This window comes from Dendropsophus ebraccatus, chromosome 5 (assembly GCF_027789765.1).
Source record: "Dendropsophus ebraccatus isolate aDenEbr1 chromosome 5, aDenEbr1.pat, whole genome shotgun sequence".
NCBI classification, from domain to species: Eukaryota; Metazoa; Chordata; class Amphibia; order Anura; family Hylidae; genus Dendropsophus; species Dendropsophus ebraccatus.
Window position 1 is genome coordinate 127105197 of NC_091458.1, and position 21278 is coordinate 127126474.

General features: G+C 43.9%; 1 protein-coding gene across 1 annotated transcript in view; it reads left to right on the forward strand.

Moving 5' to 3' along the window:
- Window positions 1–21278, forward strand: part of ASL (argininosuccinate lyase) — a 33766-nt gene that overhangs the window by 7613 nt on the left and 4875 nt on the right. Inside the window, exons 3-13 of the mRNA XM_069971199.1 lie at window positions 4771–4965; window positions 6178–6261; window positions 6720–6776; window positions 6996–7093; window positions 8936–9013; window positions 13488–13565; window positions 15291–15343; window positions 17563–17625; window positions 17844–17958; window positions 19432–19516; window positions 20596–20655. Of these exons, the coding sequence (XP_069827300.1) occupies window positions 4771–4965; window positions 6178–6261; window positions 6720–6776; window positions 6996–7093; window positions 8936–9013; window positions 13488–13565; window positions 15291–15343; window positions 17563–17625; window positions 17844–17958; window positions 19432–19516; window positions 20596–20655 (966 nt within the window). The remainder of the gene's footprint in view (window positions 1–4770; window positions 4966–6177; window positions 6262–6719; window positions 6777–6995; window positions 7094–8935; window positions 9014–13487; window positions 13566–15290; window positions 15344–17562; window positions 17626–17843; window positions 17959–19431; window positions 19517–20595; window positions 20656–21278) is intronic.

Genomic DNA, 21278 nt, shown 5'->3' on the forward strand with positions numbered 1-21278 from the left:
TGAAGCCCTGTCTACAGGGAACCCATAATAATGAATAGGAATGTACCCCCTTCTGCTTTTCTTTCTACTGTGTTGATTGAATGTGACATCTCTGGATACTGAAATTGTATCTGACTCATTATGTTTGAATGGGTTGAGTAATTGGCAAAAGACAAAAAATAGACATTGAGCAGGAGGGGTGGGCATACTTCCTATGTGTGTGTTGGTTTTAATTTATTTAATTTTTTTACTTATTATGTCTCAATGCATCATATAGAAGTTTCTATAAAATCACATTTTAATTCTGTGTGGGTGGATCAGAATGACTCCATTGGTTTTGCATTAACCAGAGAGGGTGTGGAGTCTAAAAAGAGTACCATAGACCTTCTCAAGTAGCTATGGACTTTACCTCAGAGGGATACCTAAATCTTGGTCCCAAGAATAGTCAACAAATGGCAAGAGACAGCAAGACAGCAGTGATATGAAGAGAGGATCTATGCCAAAAATGGAGCAGTACCAGAGGGATCAGATGTAAAGCCTGGAAAGGGGAACATGGACACAGAACAGGACCTGGAATCAGGAACATGGGCACCAGGAAAAGATCTGAAGCTGAAACCAGAATTACGAAGCTCAGATGTGTTTGGCCAAGAGGCTGAGCCTGAAGCAAAAAGTCTGCCACTGTCCATTGTGTTTCCAGTACTTCTCAAAACCAAATGCAGAATCAAGCAGCTTAAGAGGTTTCCTCTGAAAAGAATCTCCTACTATGTAGCTGAGAAAGGTAACAGCAGGGAGCAAAAGTTGCACACCCCTTCAAAGCATAGACAGGAGGAAAGAATCATAAGAGATCCGTGCATGTCAATCACTCAAGACGAGGGGTGGGGGAGCTAGTAGGTGTGCATGCTGCGGCTTGGCACTTCCTCCTTGACACAAGCTATGAGCATGATATAGAGCTCATAGATTCCCTTTAACTATTACTTTGCTGCACGCAGTTTGTGGTTGAAGGCGGATGGTGCCAGGGTGGGGAGCAAGCGAGTACAGTGCTGACAGTGATGTTCATGACACTTCATCAGTCAGCAAACCACGTCTGTGCTCCCTGACTATCCGCCGCTTCCTAGTGTCCTTGTAGCCAATTGGATCTCGTTTCATTCCAGGTTCTCTGCTCAGCTGCCATCTTAACAATGTCTTCACATTGCATTTTGGGGTTTGACCGCAGAAGAAGAGCATCTGGTCCCAGGCTACAGTACTCCTTTATTTCTTCAGTTGGTTGTCACTGAGGACCTTCTCTGAGGGTAGCAATCTGGGAGTTTCCAGCAGCAAAGCCCATCTTGCCTTATGGTAGGCTCTGGTGAGAAGCCGGGGGCTCTTTAGATTCCAGTCTTTGGAGAAGGTTCGTCAGCACTCCTTAGGGCTATGTTCACACTACGTATATTTGAGGCTGTATGTTTGAGGCTGTATAGCAACCAAAACAAGGAGTGGATTGAAAACACAGAAAGGCTCTGTTCACATAATGTTGTAATTGAGTGGATGGCCGTCATTTAATGGCAAATATGTGCTGTTATTTTAAAACAACGGCTGTTGTATTGAAATAATGGAAGTTATTTACCGTTATATGACGGCCATCCACTCAATTACAACATTATGTGAACAGATCCTTTCTGTGTTTTCAGTCCACTCCTGGTTTTGGTTGCTATGAGGACCTGACATGAGGACCAAATACAGCCTCAAAAATACATAGTGTGAACCCAGCCTAGTGATGCAAGGGATCCACGTCCCCATACCTGGGCCATCCATTACACTGTGTCACCCGCTTGGAACCTCAATTGCTACGCGTAGCAGATTGTGGTCTTTTAACATGTGCTATCACACCAAACGATTATCGGCCACAACAGCTTGTAATCGGCCAATAGGGCCTAAAGGCCCTATTACACGAAACGGTTATCGGTCGTATTTGGCCGATATCGGCCATTATGGACGATAATCGTCTTGTGTAATAGAAGACAACGATCAGCTGACATGAACGATGTCGGCTGATCGTTGCTGTTGTTTGTCTTTCAACATGTTGAAAGACAAACGACTAATACAGCAGCGATTTACTGCCGTTGCTCTGTGGAATAGGAGCGGTGGCAGCTAGTGATGTCACGATACCAGAATTTTGAGTTTGATACCAATACCAACATTTTTTTTTCAATGCTCGATACCAATTCGATACTTATTATATTTTTTTAAAAAAACACAAAAAAACCCTCAATATTAGAAATGCCCCCCCCCCAACTGTCAGGTCCGATGGAACCAATTTATGTTCCTTTAATTTTTTAACTTTAAAAATAACATTTTTAAATGACAATAATAATGACATTATTTACATTAAGGGACATTACATTAAGGGCTCTTTCACACGTCCCATAAAATTGTCCATTAAAGTGAATGTGGCCATTCACACGATGATCCGTGCCGCGACCCGCGACACGAAAAAATAGGACATGTCGTAGTGCGGATCGTGGCACGGATCCCCCCCACCACCACCCAGCCGCAGAGATGACAGGAGAGCATGATGTGCTCTCCTGTCATCTCATCTACTACTCACCTACTCCCTGTGCTGACCAGATTCATCTTCACCAGAAATGGCCTGGACTATGATACCTTTTCCTGGCAGCGTAGTCCCGGCCACTTCCAGGGAGCGCGTGTAGCCGGTCAGTGCGGGGAGTAGCTGAGTAGTAGATGAGATGACAGGAGAGCACATCATGCTCTCCTGTCATCTCTGCGGCTGGGTGGCAGGGGGGGAATCCGTGCCGGGTCGCGGCACGGATAGTGTGAAAGAGGCCTAACACTTCATCTTTTAGGGAGATGATGGGGGCTGTAGTCATGTAACACACACACCAGCTGTCAGGGTGATGATGGGAGCTGTAGTCATGTAACACACCAGTTATCAGGGGGATGATGGGAGCTGTAGTCATGTAACACATACCAGCTATCGGGGATGATGGGAGCTGTAGTCATGTAACACACACACCAGCTATCAGGGGGAATGATGGGAGCTGTAGTCATGTAACACACACACACACACCTGCTATCAGGGGGATGATGGGAGCTGTAGTCATGTAACACACCAGTTATCAGGGGGATGATGGGAGCTGTAGTGATGTAACACACACACACCAGCTATCAGGGGGGGATGATGGGAGCTGTAGTCATGTAACACACACACACACACCAGCTATCAGGGGGGATGATGGGAGCTGTAGTCATGTAACACACACACACCAGCTATCAGGGGGGATGATGGGAGCTGTAGTCATGTAACACACACACACACACACACCAGCTATCAGGGGGGATGATGGGAGCTGTAGTCATGTAACACACACCAGCTATCAGGGGGGATGATGGGAGCTGTAGTCATGTAACACACACACACCAGCTATCAGGGGGGATGATGGGAGCTGTAGTCATGTAACACACACACACACCAGCTATCAGGGGGGATGATGGGAGCTGTAGTCATGTAACACACACACACACCAGCTATCAGGGGGGATGATGGGAGCTGTAGTCATGTAACACACACACACACACCAGCTATCAGGGGGGGATGATGGGAGCTGTAGTCATGTAACACACACACACACACACACACACCAGCTATCAGGGGGGGTGATGGGAGCTGTAGTCATGTAACACACACACCAGCTATCAGGGGGGATGATGGGAGCTGTAGTCATGTAACACACACACCAGCTATCAGGGGGGGATGATGGGAGCTGTAGTCATGTAACACACACACACCAGCTATCAGGGGGGATGATGGGAGATGTAGTCATGGGACTGGCAGCAGACCGGTGCTATCCACTAAGGGCTGCCCAGATGAACTAGTGATCACCTGGGCAGCCCTCTGCACTTACCCGCTGACGCGTATAATATCGCCGGCAGCGAGTGGGGAAGGAGGAGCAAGCGAACGCTGACAACGCCTCTCCGTCGCCACGTGTAGGAGGGGCTTAAGTCCTGACCTTAAACTAATAGAAATGTTGTAGACAGACCTGATGCAAGCAGCTCATGGGAGGAAACCTTCTAACATAACAGTTTTAGGCTATGTTCACACTGCGTATGAGTCCGGCCGTAGTGCGAACCGCGAATATACGCACGTAGTTTTGAGGTTGATGCGTTTGCTTGAAAGTATACGATATACGCCCGCACAATGCACACTACGTATGAGCTTACAGCCGGATCGTATGCAGCGCCGTGAAAAATGAACAAGACCATTGTTTGAGGACGGAAATGTTCCAACTCACGGCTGTGGATCCCCATGCGGTCCCGTACGGAGTACTTATTTCAGCCAAATTGAACTTGATTTTTCGATCCAAAAGGACCTGTTTCAGATCGCTTCAAAACAAGCTAGGGAAGCATAACTGCACTACGGGCGTATGTTCGCGGTTCGTACGCATCCGGCCGCATGTCAATTTTTCCCACGCCCGTAGTTTCAGCCGCACATGTACAGCGGCGTACGAAATGCGGTTGGACTCATACGCAGTGTAAACATAGCCTTAAGTTGTTTTGTACAGAGGAACTGGACTAAAATTCCTCCAAGCTGATGTGCAGGACTCTAATCTGTAATACTGGAACATTGGCTGTTAAGAAGAGCAGCATGTGCCAAACTGAATATTGATGCACTATTTTATGATGTCTTTTAAAGCAGTGTTATTCTAATATTACATTTCTTATAGTGATGCAATTGCCAGTTTAGTCACAGATTGTTGTGAATTTTATTTTTTTTATTTATTTATTGCTTCTTTTCAGGGCGATAAGTTGTGGGGTGGAAGATTTGTTGGCAGCATAGACCCCATAATGGAAATGTTCAATTCATCAGTGTCCTATGACCAGAGGATGTGGTCAGCTGATGTCAGAGGAAGCCAAGCATACGTAAAAGCATTGGAAAAAGCTGGACTAGTGAGCAAATCCGAAATGGAACAGATTGTCACCGGCCTTGATCAGGTGATCAATAACTATGATTTACCCCTGACACTTCATATATGTAGAAGTGTTAGCCAATCTTGCAGGAAGCGGGCTACAGTTTGAAATCTGCAACTAATTCACCAATTACTAAAAATAAGAGTCTATAAATAGTGCTGTCAGAGTGGTAAACAGCTTAGCAGAACCCGAGAAATCCCTTTATGGCCATGTTCACACAGGGTATGCACATCAGCCGATGTCTTTCATGTTCATCCAGCTGATACTGCAGTATTTTAATTAGAATGCGGGCACGTTTGGGTGTGCCCGCAATCCAATTTACCATTGACCACAGTGGAGCCGTACTTTACACTGTCAGCACAGCCTCCCATCAGCATACCTAACCGATTACAGTACAATTACAGGCCCTTAATCGATTAGTGTAATAGGACATGTTAAAAGACAATGATCAGTCAACATTAATCATGATCAGTCAACATGAATGATTGTGTTGAAACGACCTGATTGTGACAGCCGCTAACTGCAGTGGACAGACCCCTCCGCTGTTCCCCACTCCCTGCCTGTTCGTGTAATAGCACAGGCAGCGAGGGGAAAGCGAGTGCTGACCTGATAAGTTACCCCTCATTATCGTGCTGTGTTATACGGCTTTAGTGTCATCCACTCACCACTTCTCAGGCTCTCTCTATCTATCTCCCATTCTCCTGCACATTACACCCCCACTCCCTGTATCCAATCTTCCACAGACTATTACTACAGACAGATAAGTCCTAACTACAAACAGTGGACAGCAGATTGCAGATAAGGGAGACATCTAGTGGCTAAGGGCCCTATTACACTCACAGATTTATTTGACCGATCCACTGAAGCCTATACCAGGAACATAATATAAACAGAGAACGGGTCATAAAGGAAAGACTGAGATTTCTCCTCTTTTCAAATCCATTCCTGGCTTTGGTCTCAAAAATCTGTCAGATATCTGTGTGTGTAATAGGTCATCTACGCTAAGAAATTCTTTTTGGAAATAACATGATTTTTAGGAATCCCAAAGGCTATAAAATGATGGGGAGTTGTTTTAATCCATTTACATTTTCTCAGAGTACTACTGATTTCTGAAGGCCCCAGCAGGGGAGAACCCCTTTAAAACAGTGAAGCTGTGCTGCAAAAGTTAGAGAAATACATTCCTACATTATCAGACATTACCCATCATCTATAAAGTAACTGTTTATTTCCTCTCAGATCCATGAAGAGTGGTCTCTAGGCACGTTTGTCCTGACAAAAGCAGATGAGGATATACACACTGCCAATGAGCGTCGGCTCAAGGTAAACATGTCAGCATACACATAAAGACATTTTACCTTTCTTCATTTTACACTTTTGGTTCAAAACATATCATTGTGCACTTGTGAGTAGAGATGAGCGAACTTGCCGGATTTCTGGTTCGTATGAACCAGAAATCTTGGCGTCTGATTCCCGCTGTCTGCTCGCTCCGTGCAGCGGGTGGATACAGCGTAAGAAACGCCTAGAAAACTGGGAAACAGCCAATGCCAATGGCTGTATCCCAGTTTCCCAGGCGTTCCTTACGCTGTATCCACCCGCTGCACGGAGCGAGCAGACAGCGGGAATCAGACGCCGAGATTTCTGGTTCATACGAACCAGAAATCCGGCAAGTTCGCTCATCTCTACTTGTGAGCTGAATCTGTGTACGTGCAATGTTGTAGTTACTTATGAACAATTTCTCCTGTAATACCCTGTTGTTTTTGTTGTTGTTGTACATCTAGGAACTGATAGGAGAGCCTGCAGGAAAGCTCCATACAGGACGAAGCAGAAATGATCAGGTATGGATGGGTTTGTAAAAGAGAATTTCTTTGTCTCACAGTCTGGAGTAGATAGTTGCCATTTGTACATTGCATCTTTGTTCTCATTAAAGTCATGTGTTAGCATAACGTATCTTCAAATCAACAAAACAAGAATAGACCTAGATTTAATCTGGTGGACCTAATTTACCACCTTTTTAACCATTCCTGTATTTGATGGTGTTTTTTTTCACACCTTAGGTAGTGACTGACATGAGGTTATGGCTGAGGGATTCTTGCTCTGTTCTATCACTGCATTTGACCCGTCTTATTCGGACAATGGTTGACAGGGCAGCTATGTAAGTAAAGTGAGAAATGTTTCTACTCTCATATTATTTGCAACTGTAGTGACCTCTATAGCTACACCACTGGCTGTGGAATAACCACGAGGTGTCCATTTTGAAGGAACATGTACCCTGTTAAGGCATTCTGAGTTAATAAAGGGAATTATCTGTTTAGGATCCTCATCTCTTGGCCAAAGTGAAGAGTATTGGTAGGTGGTCTGTTTCAAAAGAGCCAAGGGGGAGGTGGCTGAACATAACAACATGCACCTACCTCCCTGGCTCCAGCACTGGGGTCTGCTGTCCTCCAGCTGCTTCCTGGTCTAAGGGGGACCCAGCTTGTGACATGTCAGGCTGGCTCAGCCATTCAGCGGCCAAGGCAGGACCCCGCTACAACCACTGACTGGCTGAGTGGGCCTGACATGTCAAGACCCGGGTCCCCGCTCAGACTAAGAAGTGGCTGGGGGACCGGGAACCAGAGCAGAGGAATACAGCTGATCCCAGTGCTGGAGTCGGGGCGATAGTTGCCTGTTCTTTTGTTCAGCCACCTCCTCCCTGGCCCAGACTTCTCCTTTAAACAAAAAAATAATGCCAAGATAACTGTTTTTCCTTCAACTTGTGTCTCAAAAAAACAAAGTAAAAAGTCATCAGAAATTCAGAAAGTTATAGGGGTCAGCATATGGTGATGCAAAGCAAATTACTGTACTTTTTTTTTTTTAAGTTTTTAAATGTAGTGAAACGTAACAAAAACTTTATAAATTGGGTATGTTTGCAATCATATGGACCCTCAGAATAAATGATGTGCCAGTTTAAAAATAAAAACATACCAGTGCTTATATTGTATTGTGTGGGATGATGGGTGGAGGCCCTGGTCGCGCAAATTGCACAAGACCCAGGAAAAACTTAAAGGGGTTATTCAGGATTAGAAGAAGCACAGCTACCATCTGCATGTGTGGCATTCCAATTCAGCTCCATTCACTTTGGAGGAACTGAGCTGCACAACCACACCCAAACTGATGACAAGAGTGGTGCTGTTTCTGGAAGAAAGTGGCCATGTTTTTGTACATCCGGATAACCACCTTGATCTGCCACTGGCAGATCACTCCTTCATCATGCAGTGTTTAAGTAAATTATAAAACCTATGCTCATTTTCAAATGCACCATCTTTCACCCAATGGGGGAGATTGATCAAACATGGTGTAAAGTGAAAGTGGAATCTGATTGGTTGCTAGGGGCAACTGAGCCAGTTTCACTTTACACCATGTTTGATAAATCTCCCCCATTATGTCTAAACCAGTAACCTGGTATTAAAATAAATACATTGTAAATTATAAATGAAGAAAGTCTCTCTTTAGAACAGACAAATGTTATGTGGTAACATCCCTTGCGCAGCATAGTACCTGCTATCACATGGCAGGATTGTGACATGAAGGACCACTGTTTGTAATAATAGGGTTAGTGACCGTGCTCTTGCAACACAATGTATGGCTCATTGACTCTTTATTCCAGCAGTGCAAAAGGTTTGTCCTTGTACTCTGTAAAACAAATTTCTCATTGGTGTCACATGTCCAAGTAAACAACACAACTATCTTTTTTTGTCTGGCATCAATCGATTTCAAGAACTGCAATTCTAGAATATTACATGGGGTGCCCTGCTCCACATATTATGACGTATATAGGATTTTCATCTGCATTCATTTAGCGTTTATTCCTAATTTCTTTCCGGATATTTCTGTTTTTCCTCACCTTTTAAGAACTTAAATTTGCTATTAACTTGGCAACGTTTTTACTCAGTGTAATAGAAAATAAGTACACATTAGAATTCCGTCATTTAGAATTTTTGGTTTTTATTTATTACAGAGAGGTAGATATCCTTTTTCCTGGCTATACTCACATGCAGAGAGCACAGCCTATCCGATGGAGTCATTGGATACTAAGGTAAATGAACGTTTCTGTAGAATCTGACAAATCCCGCTAAGGCTGGGTTCACACTACGTTTTTGCAATCCATTTTTGCAGAAAAACTGATGAAAAAACTGATGCAATTGTGTGCATCCATTTTGATCCATTTTTCCATTGACTTCCATTATAAAAAAAAGTATCAAAACGGATCTGGGTTTTTTTACGTACACAAAATAGTAGTCGACCTCATTTTTGTGTCCGTTAAAAAAAAAGGGATCAGTTTTGATGGATTCACATAATTGCATCCGTTTTTTTAATCAGTTTCTCATCAGTTTTTTGCAAAAACTGATGAAAAAAACGGATTGCAAAAACGTAGTGTGAACCCAGCCTAATGCTAAAAACTGACATACCATAGATCTCATTATGACTGCCCTGTGCAATGATGATTTAGTGGCCTCATAAATTCACCATAGGACGTTAGCTGACTCTCTACACCATATAAGGGCATGTTCACATCTCGACCACGCTTTTGAGTCCTGCACAAAAGCCGTGTACGTCCCGCAAATGAGCAGAACACAGTCACATAATGACTCATTTAAGTCAATGTGGCCAGGGCCGCCGATAGGGCAGTACAAGTGGTACTGCCGTATGGGGCCCGGACCCTAAGAGACAAGGTAGGGGGCCCGGCGGGCCCGCCGGCCGCCGCCCCCCGACCGCTACGCTAGGGGGGCCCGCACGGCCCCCCTTGCCAACTGTTTTTGAGCATCCCGAAAAGCTGCGGCCACGCAGCTTCTCGGGATGCACTGATCGCTTTAATGTTCCGCCCGCATAGCGGGCGGAACATTAAAGCGATCAGAATACAGGAGAAGGACCTGTCAGCGTCCTCCTCCTGTATTCTCTCCCATAGGCTGCCGGCACTTCATACCAGCAGCCTATGGGAGGCCGGGCCGTGGTCATGTGCCCCTCCGGCAGGCGTGATGATGTGACGTCATCACGTCTGCCGGAAGTCCCGTCCCTGCGGCTCGCAAGATGGAGCCCGAAGAGGAGGAGGAAGAGTTGCTGCCTGCACAGCGCGGATTAGGTGAGTAGGATGTTTGTTTTTTTTAGGGGCACCTCTGGGGGCATTATTAGTGTATGGGGGCACCTCTGGGGACATTATTAGTATATGGGGGCACCTCTGGGGGCATTATTAGTGTATGGGGGCACCTCTGGGGGCATTATTAGTGTATGGGGGCACCTCTGGGGGCATTATTGGTCTACGGGGGCACCTCTAAGGGCATTATTAGTGTATGGGGGCACCTCTGGGGGCATTATTGGTGTATGGGGGCACCTCTGGGGGCATTATTGGTCTACGGGGGCACCTCTGGGGGCATTATTAGTGTATGGGGGCACCTCTGGGGGCATTATTGGTGTATGGGGGCACCTCTGGGGACATTATTAGTATATGGGGGCACCTCTGGGGGCATTATTAGTATATGGGGGCACCTCTGGGGGCATTATTAGTGTATGGGGGCACCTCTGGGGGCATTATTGGTCTACGGGGGCACCTCTGGGGGCATTATTGGTGTATGGGGGCACCTCTGGGGGCATTATTGGTGTATGGGGGCACCTCTGGGGGCATTATTAGTATATGGGGCCACCTCTGGGGGCATTATTGGTGTATGGGGGCACCTCTGGGGGCATTATTAGTATATGGGGGCACCTCTGGGGGCATTATTGGTATATGGGGGCACCTCTGGGGGCATTATTGGTGTATGGGGGCACCTCTGGGGGCATTATTGGTGTATGGGGGCACCTCTGGGGGCATTATTAGTGTATGGGGGCACCTCTGGGGGCATTATTAGTATATGGGGGCACCTCTGGGGGCATTATTAGTATATGGGGGCACCTCTGGGGGCATTATTAGTGTATGGGCGCACCTCTGGGGGCATTATTAGTGTATGGGCGCACCTCTGGGGGCATTATTAGCTCATGGGGGAACCTCTGGGGGCATTATTAGTATATGGGGGGCACCTCTGGGGGCATTATTAGTTCATGGGGGCACCTCTGGGGGCATTATTAGTTCATGGGGGCACCTTTGGGGGCATTATTAGTATATGGGGGCACCTTTGGGGGCATTATTAACTCATGGGGGCATCTCTGGGGGCATTATTAGTTCATGGGGGCACCTTTGGGGGCATTATTAGTATATGGGGGCACCTCTGGGGGCATTATTAACTCATGGGGGCATCTCTGGGGGCATTATTAGTGCATGGGGGTACCTCTGGGGGCATTATTAGTTCATGGGGGCCACCTCTAGGGGCATTATTAGCTCATGGGGGCACAGCTGGGAATCCTACATACAGGGGGCACAGCAGGGGATCCTACATACAGGGGACATCCCACACAGCGCAGTTACTATGGGAGCCTACAGGGGGGAGAAAGGAAAGGAAGTTGCTAGAAATGTGCGGAGCCTAAATTGTTTGTCTCGCAGGTTCTAAGGGGATGAAACATATCTGGAAGGAATCATCCTGGAGGTCTGGGCCGGATGGAGAGGAAAAGGGAAAAGTGACGCCTCAGATCAAAGAAGACGTCACCTGTGAGTCCCTGTATGACACTTTTCTTATTTTGTAGAACATCATTTAGTAGGGGCGCCCCGAGGTGACAGCTACTACATTATCTGTACTCAGAGATATCACTGTGTTATCTGTTGTGTTACATAGGACTGCAGGTGACTACTACATTATCTGTACTCAGAGATATCACTGTGTTATCTGTAGTGTTACATAGGACTGCAGGTGACAGCTACTACATTATCTGTACTCAAGAGATATCACTGTGTTATCTGTGGTGTTACATAGGACTGCAGGTGACTACTACATTATCTGTACTCAGAGATATCACTGTGTTATCTGTGGTGTTACATAGGACTGCAGGTGACATCTACATTATCTGTACTCAGAGGGATATCACTGTGTTATCTGTGCTGTTACATAGGACTGCAGGTGACATCTACTACATGATCTATACTCAGAGGTATCACTGTGTTATCTGTGCTGTTACATAGGACTGCAGGTGAAATCTACTACATTATCTGTACTCAGAGATACCACTGTGTTATGTGGTGTTACATAGGACTGCAGGTGATATCAGGTGATTTCTCCAGGTTGCAGAAGTTCAAACTTCATCGTGCCCTGGTGTGCTGGTGTCTGTATGTGTGTATACATGTGTGCTGGTGTCTGTGTGTGAGATCAATTCTAGAGAACTGGCTCATATACCCCATTTTCCCCAGTGGCTTAAAATGTAACCTCTGTTATACAGTTATAGAATTGTAGAAATTAAATGTGAACAAGGTGCAATTCAAATAGACACTTACTTGTATAGCTGCCTCTTGTGCTCTGTATGCAGTGCATTATATTCACCCTTGCAACGTACAATTTATAGCGTGTCTGCAAGCCCATCGGGGCTCATTATGATGGAGACTAAAACTTATACAAGAGTGGGGTAGGGGTTCCCCTGTATTCAGAATGCTGTTGAGTGCTCGGCAATGCCCCATCTGGGATTATTGAATTTCGAGGGTCTATGCAGAGCAGGATAAAGACACCTCTGCTGCACAAACAGGATCTCCTAGAAAGCGTTCTCACCGCCATGTATTCGCTATTACTGGCTTGGGTGAGCTAAACTAGTCTGCCTGGGGGGGGGGGGGATGATTTGTATATGCTCACTAACATGGAACAGCCTCATTATATTAGCCTTATCAACATATTCTATGTTAGTGAGCATACCGGGGGGGATATTGGTGAACATATACAAATCAAACAGCCCCCCAGACCCTCGAAATTCAATAACCCCAAACGGGGCATTGCCTAGTACTCAACAGCATTCTGAATACAGGGGAACCCCTACCCCACTCTTGTATAAGTTTTAGTCTCCATCATAATGAGCCCCGCTGGGCTTGTAGACACGCTATAAATTGTACGTTGCAGGGGTGAATATAATGCACTGCATACAGAGCACAAGAGGCAGCTATACAAGTAAGTGTCTATTTGAATTGCACCTTGTTCACATTTAATTTCTACAATTTTATAACTGTATAACAGAGGTTACATTTTAAGCCACTGGGGAAAATGGGGAATATGAGCCAGTTCTCTAGAATTGATCTGAACCAAATTATACCTCCCAGCAAGGCGTGGGGCAAACACACAATTTTTTTTTTTTTTTTTATTAATGTGGGGGGCCCAGACACTTTGGTTGTATGGGGCCCCGAAATTCCTGATGGCGGCCCTGAATGTGGCCGTCGGCCGCACGCCGCCAGGCTGCACGTCTGCATCCTTTTTTCACTGATTTCTGACGTGTAGCATGACGTGCGGCTAAAAACAAGATGTGAACATACCCTAAAGGTCTTAAATGGTTTATGTTTCTTCTACACCTACCCCCCCCCCCCTCCAGTCATACAACCCATTATGTATAATTTTGTTTCACAAGCCTTCCTGCAATACAATAGCTATTTGTAACTTCTGTTCACCTTGCAGCCATGCAGTGGCGTTGTGTAGGGATGCTGACAGGCTTGGAGAGATAAAAAAGAGGATCAATGTTTTACCTCTAGGAAGGTAAGGATTTTTATTACTATTATAAATCCTTTCAATCTAATGATAAGTGGTTTGTTGCATTCTTCTTGGAACTACTGCTGACACCTGCTGAGCAAACAAGTAAACTGGCCATACGAGAGAGTGTCCGACTATATATGTGCAAGGAGTCTTCCAGCTGCTGCCAGATATGCTTCTGCCAGACCCCTCTTACTCACCCTGCCTGTCGTCACTGTCACCCTGCCTCCCCTCACTGCCCACTGTCACCATGCCTTTTCGCTTTTTCGGTCCCGGGATATCACACTTGAAGGGGTAGTAAACTGTGTCACACAAGACCCTTCCGGTCTAATTGGCTGGATCCTTACGTTACACAGACAACATGAAGTAGAGCGCAGCAGGGGACCAACATGGAGGTAGCAGTGACAGGGAGGTAAGTATAGTTTTTTTGAAACTATCACCCTGAGCACAGTTAAAAAAAAAAAACCTCTGTAGAACACCGATTTAAAACGTTAAACGGGGATGCACCTCCCTCAGGCAATGGGACAGCATATTTACATCGTCCACAGCTGTTGGGTCATGGTGCTCCTTTGCAACATCATCACTTGCCTTGCCCCTACTTGTAACTTAATCTACCATGACATCTACTCCCTTCCCTCTGCAACAGCACATCCTTTTCCCCACTCACTGCAGCCTCTCCTCTCCTCCTCTACAGCAGCAAAATATCCTCTAACCCTCAGAACTGTCAGCAATATATCAATCTGAATGGCATTGGCATTTTCCCTTCCAGCAGCGCAGATCTACCCCTAACAGCAGCACATTCCTATCCACAATCATATTCTTTTATCCCCTTTCCCCAGCAGCACATACTGCCCACTTCTATCTTTTACTTAAGCATGTGAGATCTTGTTCCTTCCTGTCCTAACCACTCTATAAGGGTCCGGTCACAGTAAATTAGGCAGAATTACGCAGCAGAATCCTGCCTGCCTCCCGTCTGCAGGAATTGACTGCTTAAGCTAGAACAATATCACGCAACCTTTGATCCTCCAGTGACCTCCTCCTGTGCTCCCTCCTTGTTCGTACCTCGCACAACCGCCTCTAAGACTTTGCCCGAACCTCCCCCGTACTCTGGAACTCACTACCCCGACACATCCAGCTTTCATCCACCATCAAGTCCTTTAAAAGTAACCTGAAAACCCATCTCTTTAAACAAGGTACAACTAGAGATGAGCAAACCGGCCGAGGTTCGGGTTCGTATGAACCTGTACTCTTGGCTTCTCATTCCCGCTGTCTGCCCGCTCTGTGGAGAGGGTGGATATACAACCTTGAGGACCGCCTGGAAAACTGGGATACAGCCATAGCCATAGGCTGTATCCCAGTTTTCTAGGCGATCCTCAGGCTGTATCCACCCTCTCCACGGAGCGGGCTGATAGTTCAGGTTCATAAGAACCCGATCCTCGGCCGGTTCGCTCATCTCTAGCTACAACCTACAATAATTCTGCATCACACTGTGACTGGCTGCACTTTACCTCCAGTTTCTCTCCATGTACCTTATAGATTGTAAGCGCTCGTGGGTAGTGTCCTCATCCCCCATGTGCCAGTCTGCTATTTGCTTTCATGTAATGTGTTTTGATCTTGTATTGTTTCTGTTTGTTACCCCCTATCTCTTGTATAGCACTTTGAAATTAAGGGCGCTCTATAAATAAATAAATAATAATAATAATATATCAAACATGTTTTCTGTTTTTCCAGTGGTGCAATAGCTGGGAATCCCCTGGGCATTGACAGAGAGCTTCTTCGAAAAGGTACATTTATATAGTTTTCAGCGCAGTGGAGATTTACTAGTTTTCTCATGTTATCTTGCTGGCACAGAACAATGAGAATCCAAACATATTAAACTAGAAAATGTAATGCAACAGATTTATAGTATGGGTAACAGTTACCTCTTCATATGACACATGGTAACACCACCGGTATTATGCAGTTCTGGCCTGCACTGTGCAGTGTTTCCGGGTTCAGGGATGTGACTGGCTGAGTTGCATGATACCAGAACCAGAGCATGAGCTAGTAAGGTAAATGTATATTATTTTTTACTTACCCCCGCCCCCCCCAAGCAGATACCTGTTAGAATGTATAGAAAGCAAGAGCTGAGTAGCAAACCACTGAGGGTCCTATTAAACAAAGCGAATTTTAACAATTAACGACTAAGGGTCCATTTACACAGTACGATTATCTGACAGATTATCCAAAACCAGGAATGGATTTAAAAAGAGAAGAAATCTCAGGCTTTCCTTTATGACCTGATCTCTGTTTATAGTCTGTTTCTGGCTTTGGTTTCAAATCTGTGGCAAATAATCTTTCTGTGTAAACCTAACGATAAACGATCGCAAACAAGATTGTTTATCGTTAACCTGAAATCGTTTACCATATAACACAGAACTTTAGTTGTTAGTTACGATCGTTACTGCGATCGTTACTTCTGATCCCACTAAAACAATAGTCAATGTGCAATTACACTAAACGATTAGTGAACAAATGCGGAACGAATGTGGAATTACAGTGAACGATTAGCAAACTATTAACAATGATTTTAGGTTCAGATCTAAATCAACGACACTCAAACGATTTTTCAATTGTTGCCTGCAATTACACAGAAAGATAATCGTTTAAATTTGAACGATATAACGATTTTTTGCACAATAATTGTCCCGTGTAATAGGGCCCTTACTCTGAGGCTGGTCTTTTAACCACCTAGTTTCTGCTGTTAAAGGACAACTCGGGCCAAAACTTATTTTTTTATATGTTATTACTTTTGGAAAGTTAGACAAATTCCTAATGTACATTAATTATAGGAAATGCACATATACTGCTCTTTCCCTTAATTTAAATCAGGGAGACTTCAAATTCTATGAAAAACAGTGACGTCACGAATCCGTTGTAATTCCAATGGAGTGTCCAGCAGGGGGCGCACTATATATAGTGTCCCTGCTGGACACTCTATGGATTCAATGGATGTCTATGTAACTTATGTCTATGTATGCACACATATATATACTGTACTACTACTCCCATCATCTGCTCATAGTATGAGCAGATGATGGAGGAGTAGTACCAGGGCCATCCCAATCACCAAACAGCCACCGCCGCCACATATACACTGTACAACTCCTCCCATCATCTGCTCATAGTATGAGCAGATGATGAGGGAGTAGTACCAGGGGTATCCCCATCACATGCACATCCCTGTCGTCGCCGCTGACATTGCCGCCTCTGATGCACTCACATTCCCTGCTGGGGACTGACTGCAGAGCTCACTGCCGCCCCAGACTCCTGCCGACTCGTTTCCTAGCAGTATATGTGCATTTCCCATAATTAATGTACATTAGGAATTTGTCTAACTTTCCATAAGTAATAACATAATAAAAAATACTTTTGTGACTCTGTGACTGCCATAGCATATGTACTGCACAAGCAATCTCATACTAGGGATGAGCAAATTTACACTCCTGCCTGGAAGAGCGGGATCTATTCCCGGGAAACAGTTCCCAGTGGAGCAGGCAGCAGGCTAACAAGCCGACTGCCGAGCCATTTTAACTAATATAAAATAAACTTGTAGGGTTCGTCAAGTTATATATTTTTGCACATACTTAATTTAACAAAGTTACCTCCTTCTCCTGATATATTTGCTAATTCCCTCCCAATGTTGACAGCTTGTTTTCTAGGTTATTAAACACCACTCTGCACCACTCTGGAAATTATTTCGGGCAGGGGATGGGGGGTACATAATAAAGAAAGTATGCTTACTGGACCTCATGCCACACTGCACCACATGACTGGGCTCCCATACCCTGCTGAGCAGTCTGGTGGCAGCTTATTACTTCATTAGTACAGGAGAGATAACTGTTATCTGACATTATTGACGGTGTATAGGCACCAAAGTGTTTGTTATTATGTGCTTGTTACCTTCTTGATAAACCAGGTTTTACCTGTAAGAATCTAAATCCTTTACATTTATTACTGACAGAACTTAAATTTGACTCGGTGAGCCTGAACAGCATGGATGCTACCAGTGAGCGAGACTTTATAGGTAAAAGGATCACATTTTGTTTCTCTAAATATTTTGTGTAAAGATCCACCTAGATCCTAGTACATAAATCTACCAAAATACTCCCATTTATTTACAAGATAACTTAATACATCTTTATTATTTATGGTTCCACTCATTTCCATTGCCATCGCTGTCTAGGCTGTAGGTATATAACTGATATAGTCACTGATATTATATTATATTTGATTTGGTTTCAGCGGAATTTCTTTTCTGGGCATCTCTATGTATGACTCATCTAAGTAAGATGTCTGAAGATCTTATTATTTACAGCACCAAGGAGTTCAGCTTTGTTACCCTCTCTGACTCTTATAGGTTTGTATATAATGTACTGTATTAGCAACATGGAAAAATACTGTAGAAAATACAAAATACTGTGAAATTCCTTTAAACCTTTATTTAATAATACATGGGTTTTAGTCATAAGTCCAAAACTCAAATATGTATAAAAAATTAAGGGGCAGATTTATCAATACATCTAAGGGGCAGATGGTTCCCTGGGTTAGCGCCGCTGGATTTTTCAAGAGACTTAGACAAGATTTAACCCTGTTCAATCCCCACCTATAATCTAAGCTTGTTTGTAATAGGCTTCTGTTACACGAGTTGTGCCGTTTGCAGTGCATCCTGACTCTCTCTTTGGTCCACACTGTCTAGACTGCTCTGTTCTTCACCCCCCCCTTTTTAAACATAGGTCACATGATCTCTGTCTCTTCTGTTGCCAGGCAAGCTGTAACAGCTCATCTGTAACCCCGCCCACCACTGACACCATAATGACCTGGGCGGGGAAACAACAGCCTCTTCTGAGTAATATGTGGGAAAGGAGACACTGTTGTTTCACCTCTTTCTCTAATATAGATAGATAGATAGATAGATAGATAGATAGATAGATAGATAGATAGATAGACATCTTGTAGTATAGTCAGCAGCACAGTTCACAGTAGCGGGTGCCAGAGAAAAATCCTGCAACCACAGGTTTTTCAATAATATGCAAAGTAGCTTTCACGGTGTAGCAAAAAAACTTTAGTTTATTCCAAGTATTTTAGCACAGCAAACATAATCAAGTGGCAACGTTTCTGTGGCCTCTCGCTTGAAAATGGTGGCGAGAGGCTACAGAAACGTTGCCACTTGATTATGTTTGCTGTGCTGAAATACTTGGAATAAACTAAAGTTTTTTTGCTACACCTTACTTGGAGTGCCGTGAAAGTTACTTTACAGATAGATAGATAGATAGATAGATAGATACTGTGTTTACAGTGCAAAGCAGAAGCAGATCGAGCCAGTGGTGGGCTAATGCTACAAGACAGGGACGGGTACCCAGCAGTTGACTCTAAAGTGCAATGCATGTTGGGAAATGTAGTTTCCCACTCGGTTGCCATGATGTTAATCTCCATAAGAGACCTCTATTCCGCATAGAGACTGCTGGTATACTTCTACAGCAGAGTCACTTGAGACATAATGGTTGTTAGGCATATGCTCCCTGACCACCAAGTCAATAGAATTATTGTTATTAGACAATATTAACATCAAATGGCTTACAAATATTATTTAATGTGCTAAAACTCTCACTCACTTCTACTTAAAGAAGACACATACACTTTCCACCATCAGATATGTTCAGTAATAGGATGTCAGTCTCTTGTGGATGTGCATAGCTGCCTCTTCTTTCATGTTGCAGCAGACGTTTTACAAGTGTTACACTTCCATCATAATGTGCAGTCTTGTCTGTTGATATTAATTGAGAATGTTATATTACAAAAAAAAATTCTACAAGCTTCCTCTCCTCCTCAGTACTGGAAGTAGTTTAATGCCGCAGAAGAAGAACCCTGACAGCTTGGAACTAATCCGCAGCAAAGCAGGACGTGTCTTTGGCAGAGTATGGAAAAAAGAATTATCATAAAATATTTCTGTGTATAACCATTGTATATGTATAACCATTAGCTTATTGAGGAATTGACTCCTACTATGAATAGAGAAGGTATACATTAGATCTTCAGATCAAATTAACACAGACACCATAGCTGATAGACTGCTTTATAAGTCAGTGGGATCTGTTTGTCACTGGTTGTACCCATAATATGAAGGCTCCAACCTCATGTTGTGGTTTTCATTAATGAAGGAAACAATAGCAGTACTGTAACGTCTATTAAAAAAAAATCAAACATGTAAGATACACAACTTAAGGTAATATGACCAGATATATGTATACAGCTAGAACCAGTATGTTTTCTGCTAGCTTTTACACCCTCCTTTTCTGGTTTCTTGTTAATTTAGGGGGTAGTCCGCTCAAACACAACTTTTCATATGTTGCTGCCCATGGTGAGACTAACAGCTCTTTCCATACTTGTTATTATCTATTCAGTCTCCTTCCCCATTTCTCAGCTGCTGCTTTCTGCTGTAAAAAACAAAAATCTGTGTGTGAGATTTTCTATGCACCCCCTCCTCCTCCCCCCTCCCTTCTGAGACTGATGATATAAACAAGTCCCTATCTGCAATTTTGTAGCAACTTTTTAATGCTGAGAGGATTAATCACAGAGAGTACATCAGCAACTTGTCCTTAGATTACCCTCCCAGCATTATAAAGAAGCTACAAAGTTGCACATAAGGCCTGCCAAAGAACTTGTTTACATCAGCTAACTTGGAAGGGAGGGGGATAAGACCTCACACAGATTTTTGTGTTTTCAGCAGAAAGCAGCAGCTCAGAACTGGAGGAAGGAGAATAAATAGATAATAAGTATGGAATAAATTTTAAGTCTCATCTTGGGAAGCAAGTTTGAGTGAAATACCTTTTTAAGATAACTAGTGCCAAAGCCATGTAGCTCACCTATGTGTTTCATTAGGTTTATCTGCATCTTTATGAATGCAATGAATTGCCATCTTCTAATTATGTCTTATATTCTAAAACTTGCTCTAGCTAAAGACTTTAAATATATTGTAACTATATTTCTTTTCAAGTGCTCTGGTTTTCTGATGACACTAAAAGGCCTTCCAAGCACATACAACAAGGACCTACAGGTGAGTATTCCCCAGACTTTCTGCATTTTTGCAGATATCTATGCCTTTGAAAATTTTATGTTCTTCTAAAAGGGTTTTTCCAAACTTAAAGTGGCCAATGGTAGATCGCTAGCATATGCCATAACTATATGATTGATGGGGGTCCATGCTTGATGGGGCCGCATTGCAGTCTGCAGTCCCTTTGACATGAGCTGGCCGTTTATGAGTGCCGATTGACAACGTACAAGTTGATAGTCACTGGTTAACAGGGCAGTTTACATGGCCCAATTGTCAGGCATTGTCGGTGTGGGTGTTCATTACTGTCAACAGAATATTGCCTGTTTTCACAGAAAGACGTACTGCTGACCAGCAATGATTTTTTACAAGTTCATAAATCATGTCATCAGCCAACACACATATTTTCTTGTAATTCTACAACTAGAGTTAATTAAGACATATATTGTAAAACTACAGTTTAATGAGTACTCCGGAGACTGCAGGGAATTTTATTTTTATTTTTTTTTTGCTAATACTGTACATGCTTTAATATAGGATTATTACTTTGTAATATAACTTTATAAAAAAAATGTATAGTTAGAGCAACCACTGCTCCCTCTGCAGAAGCTGATGGAAATTGTGATCGT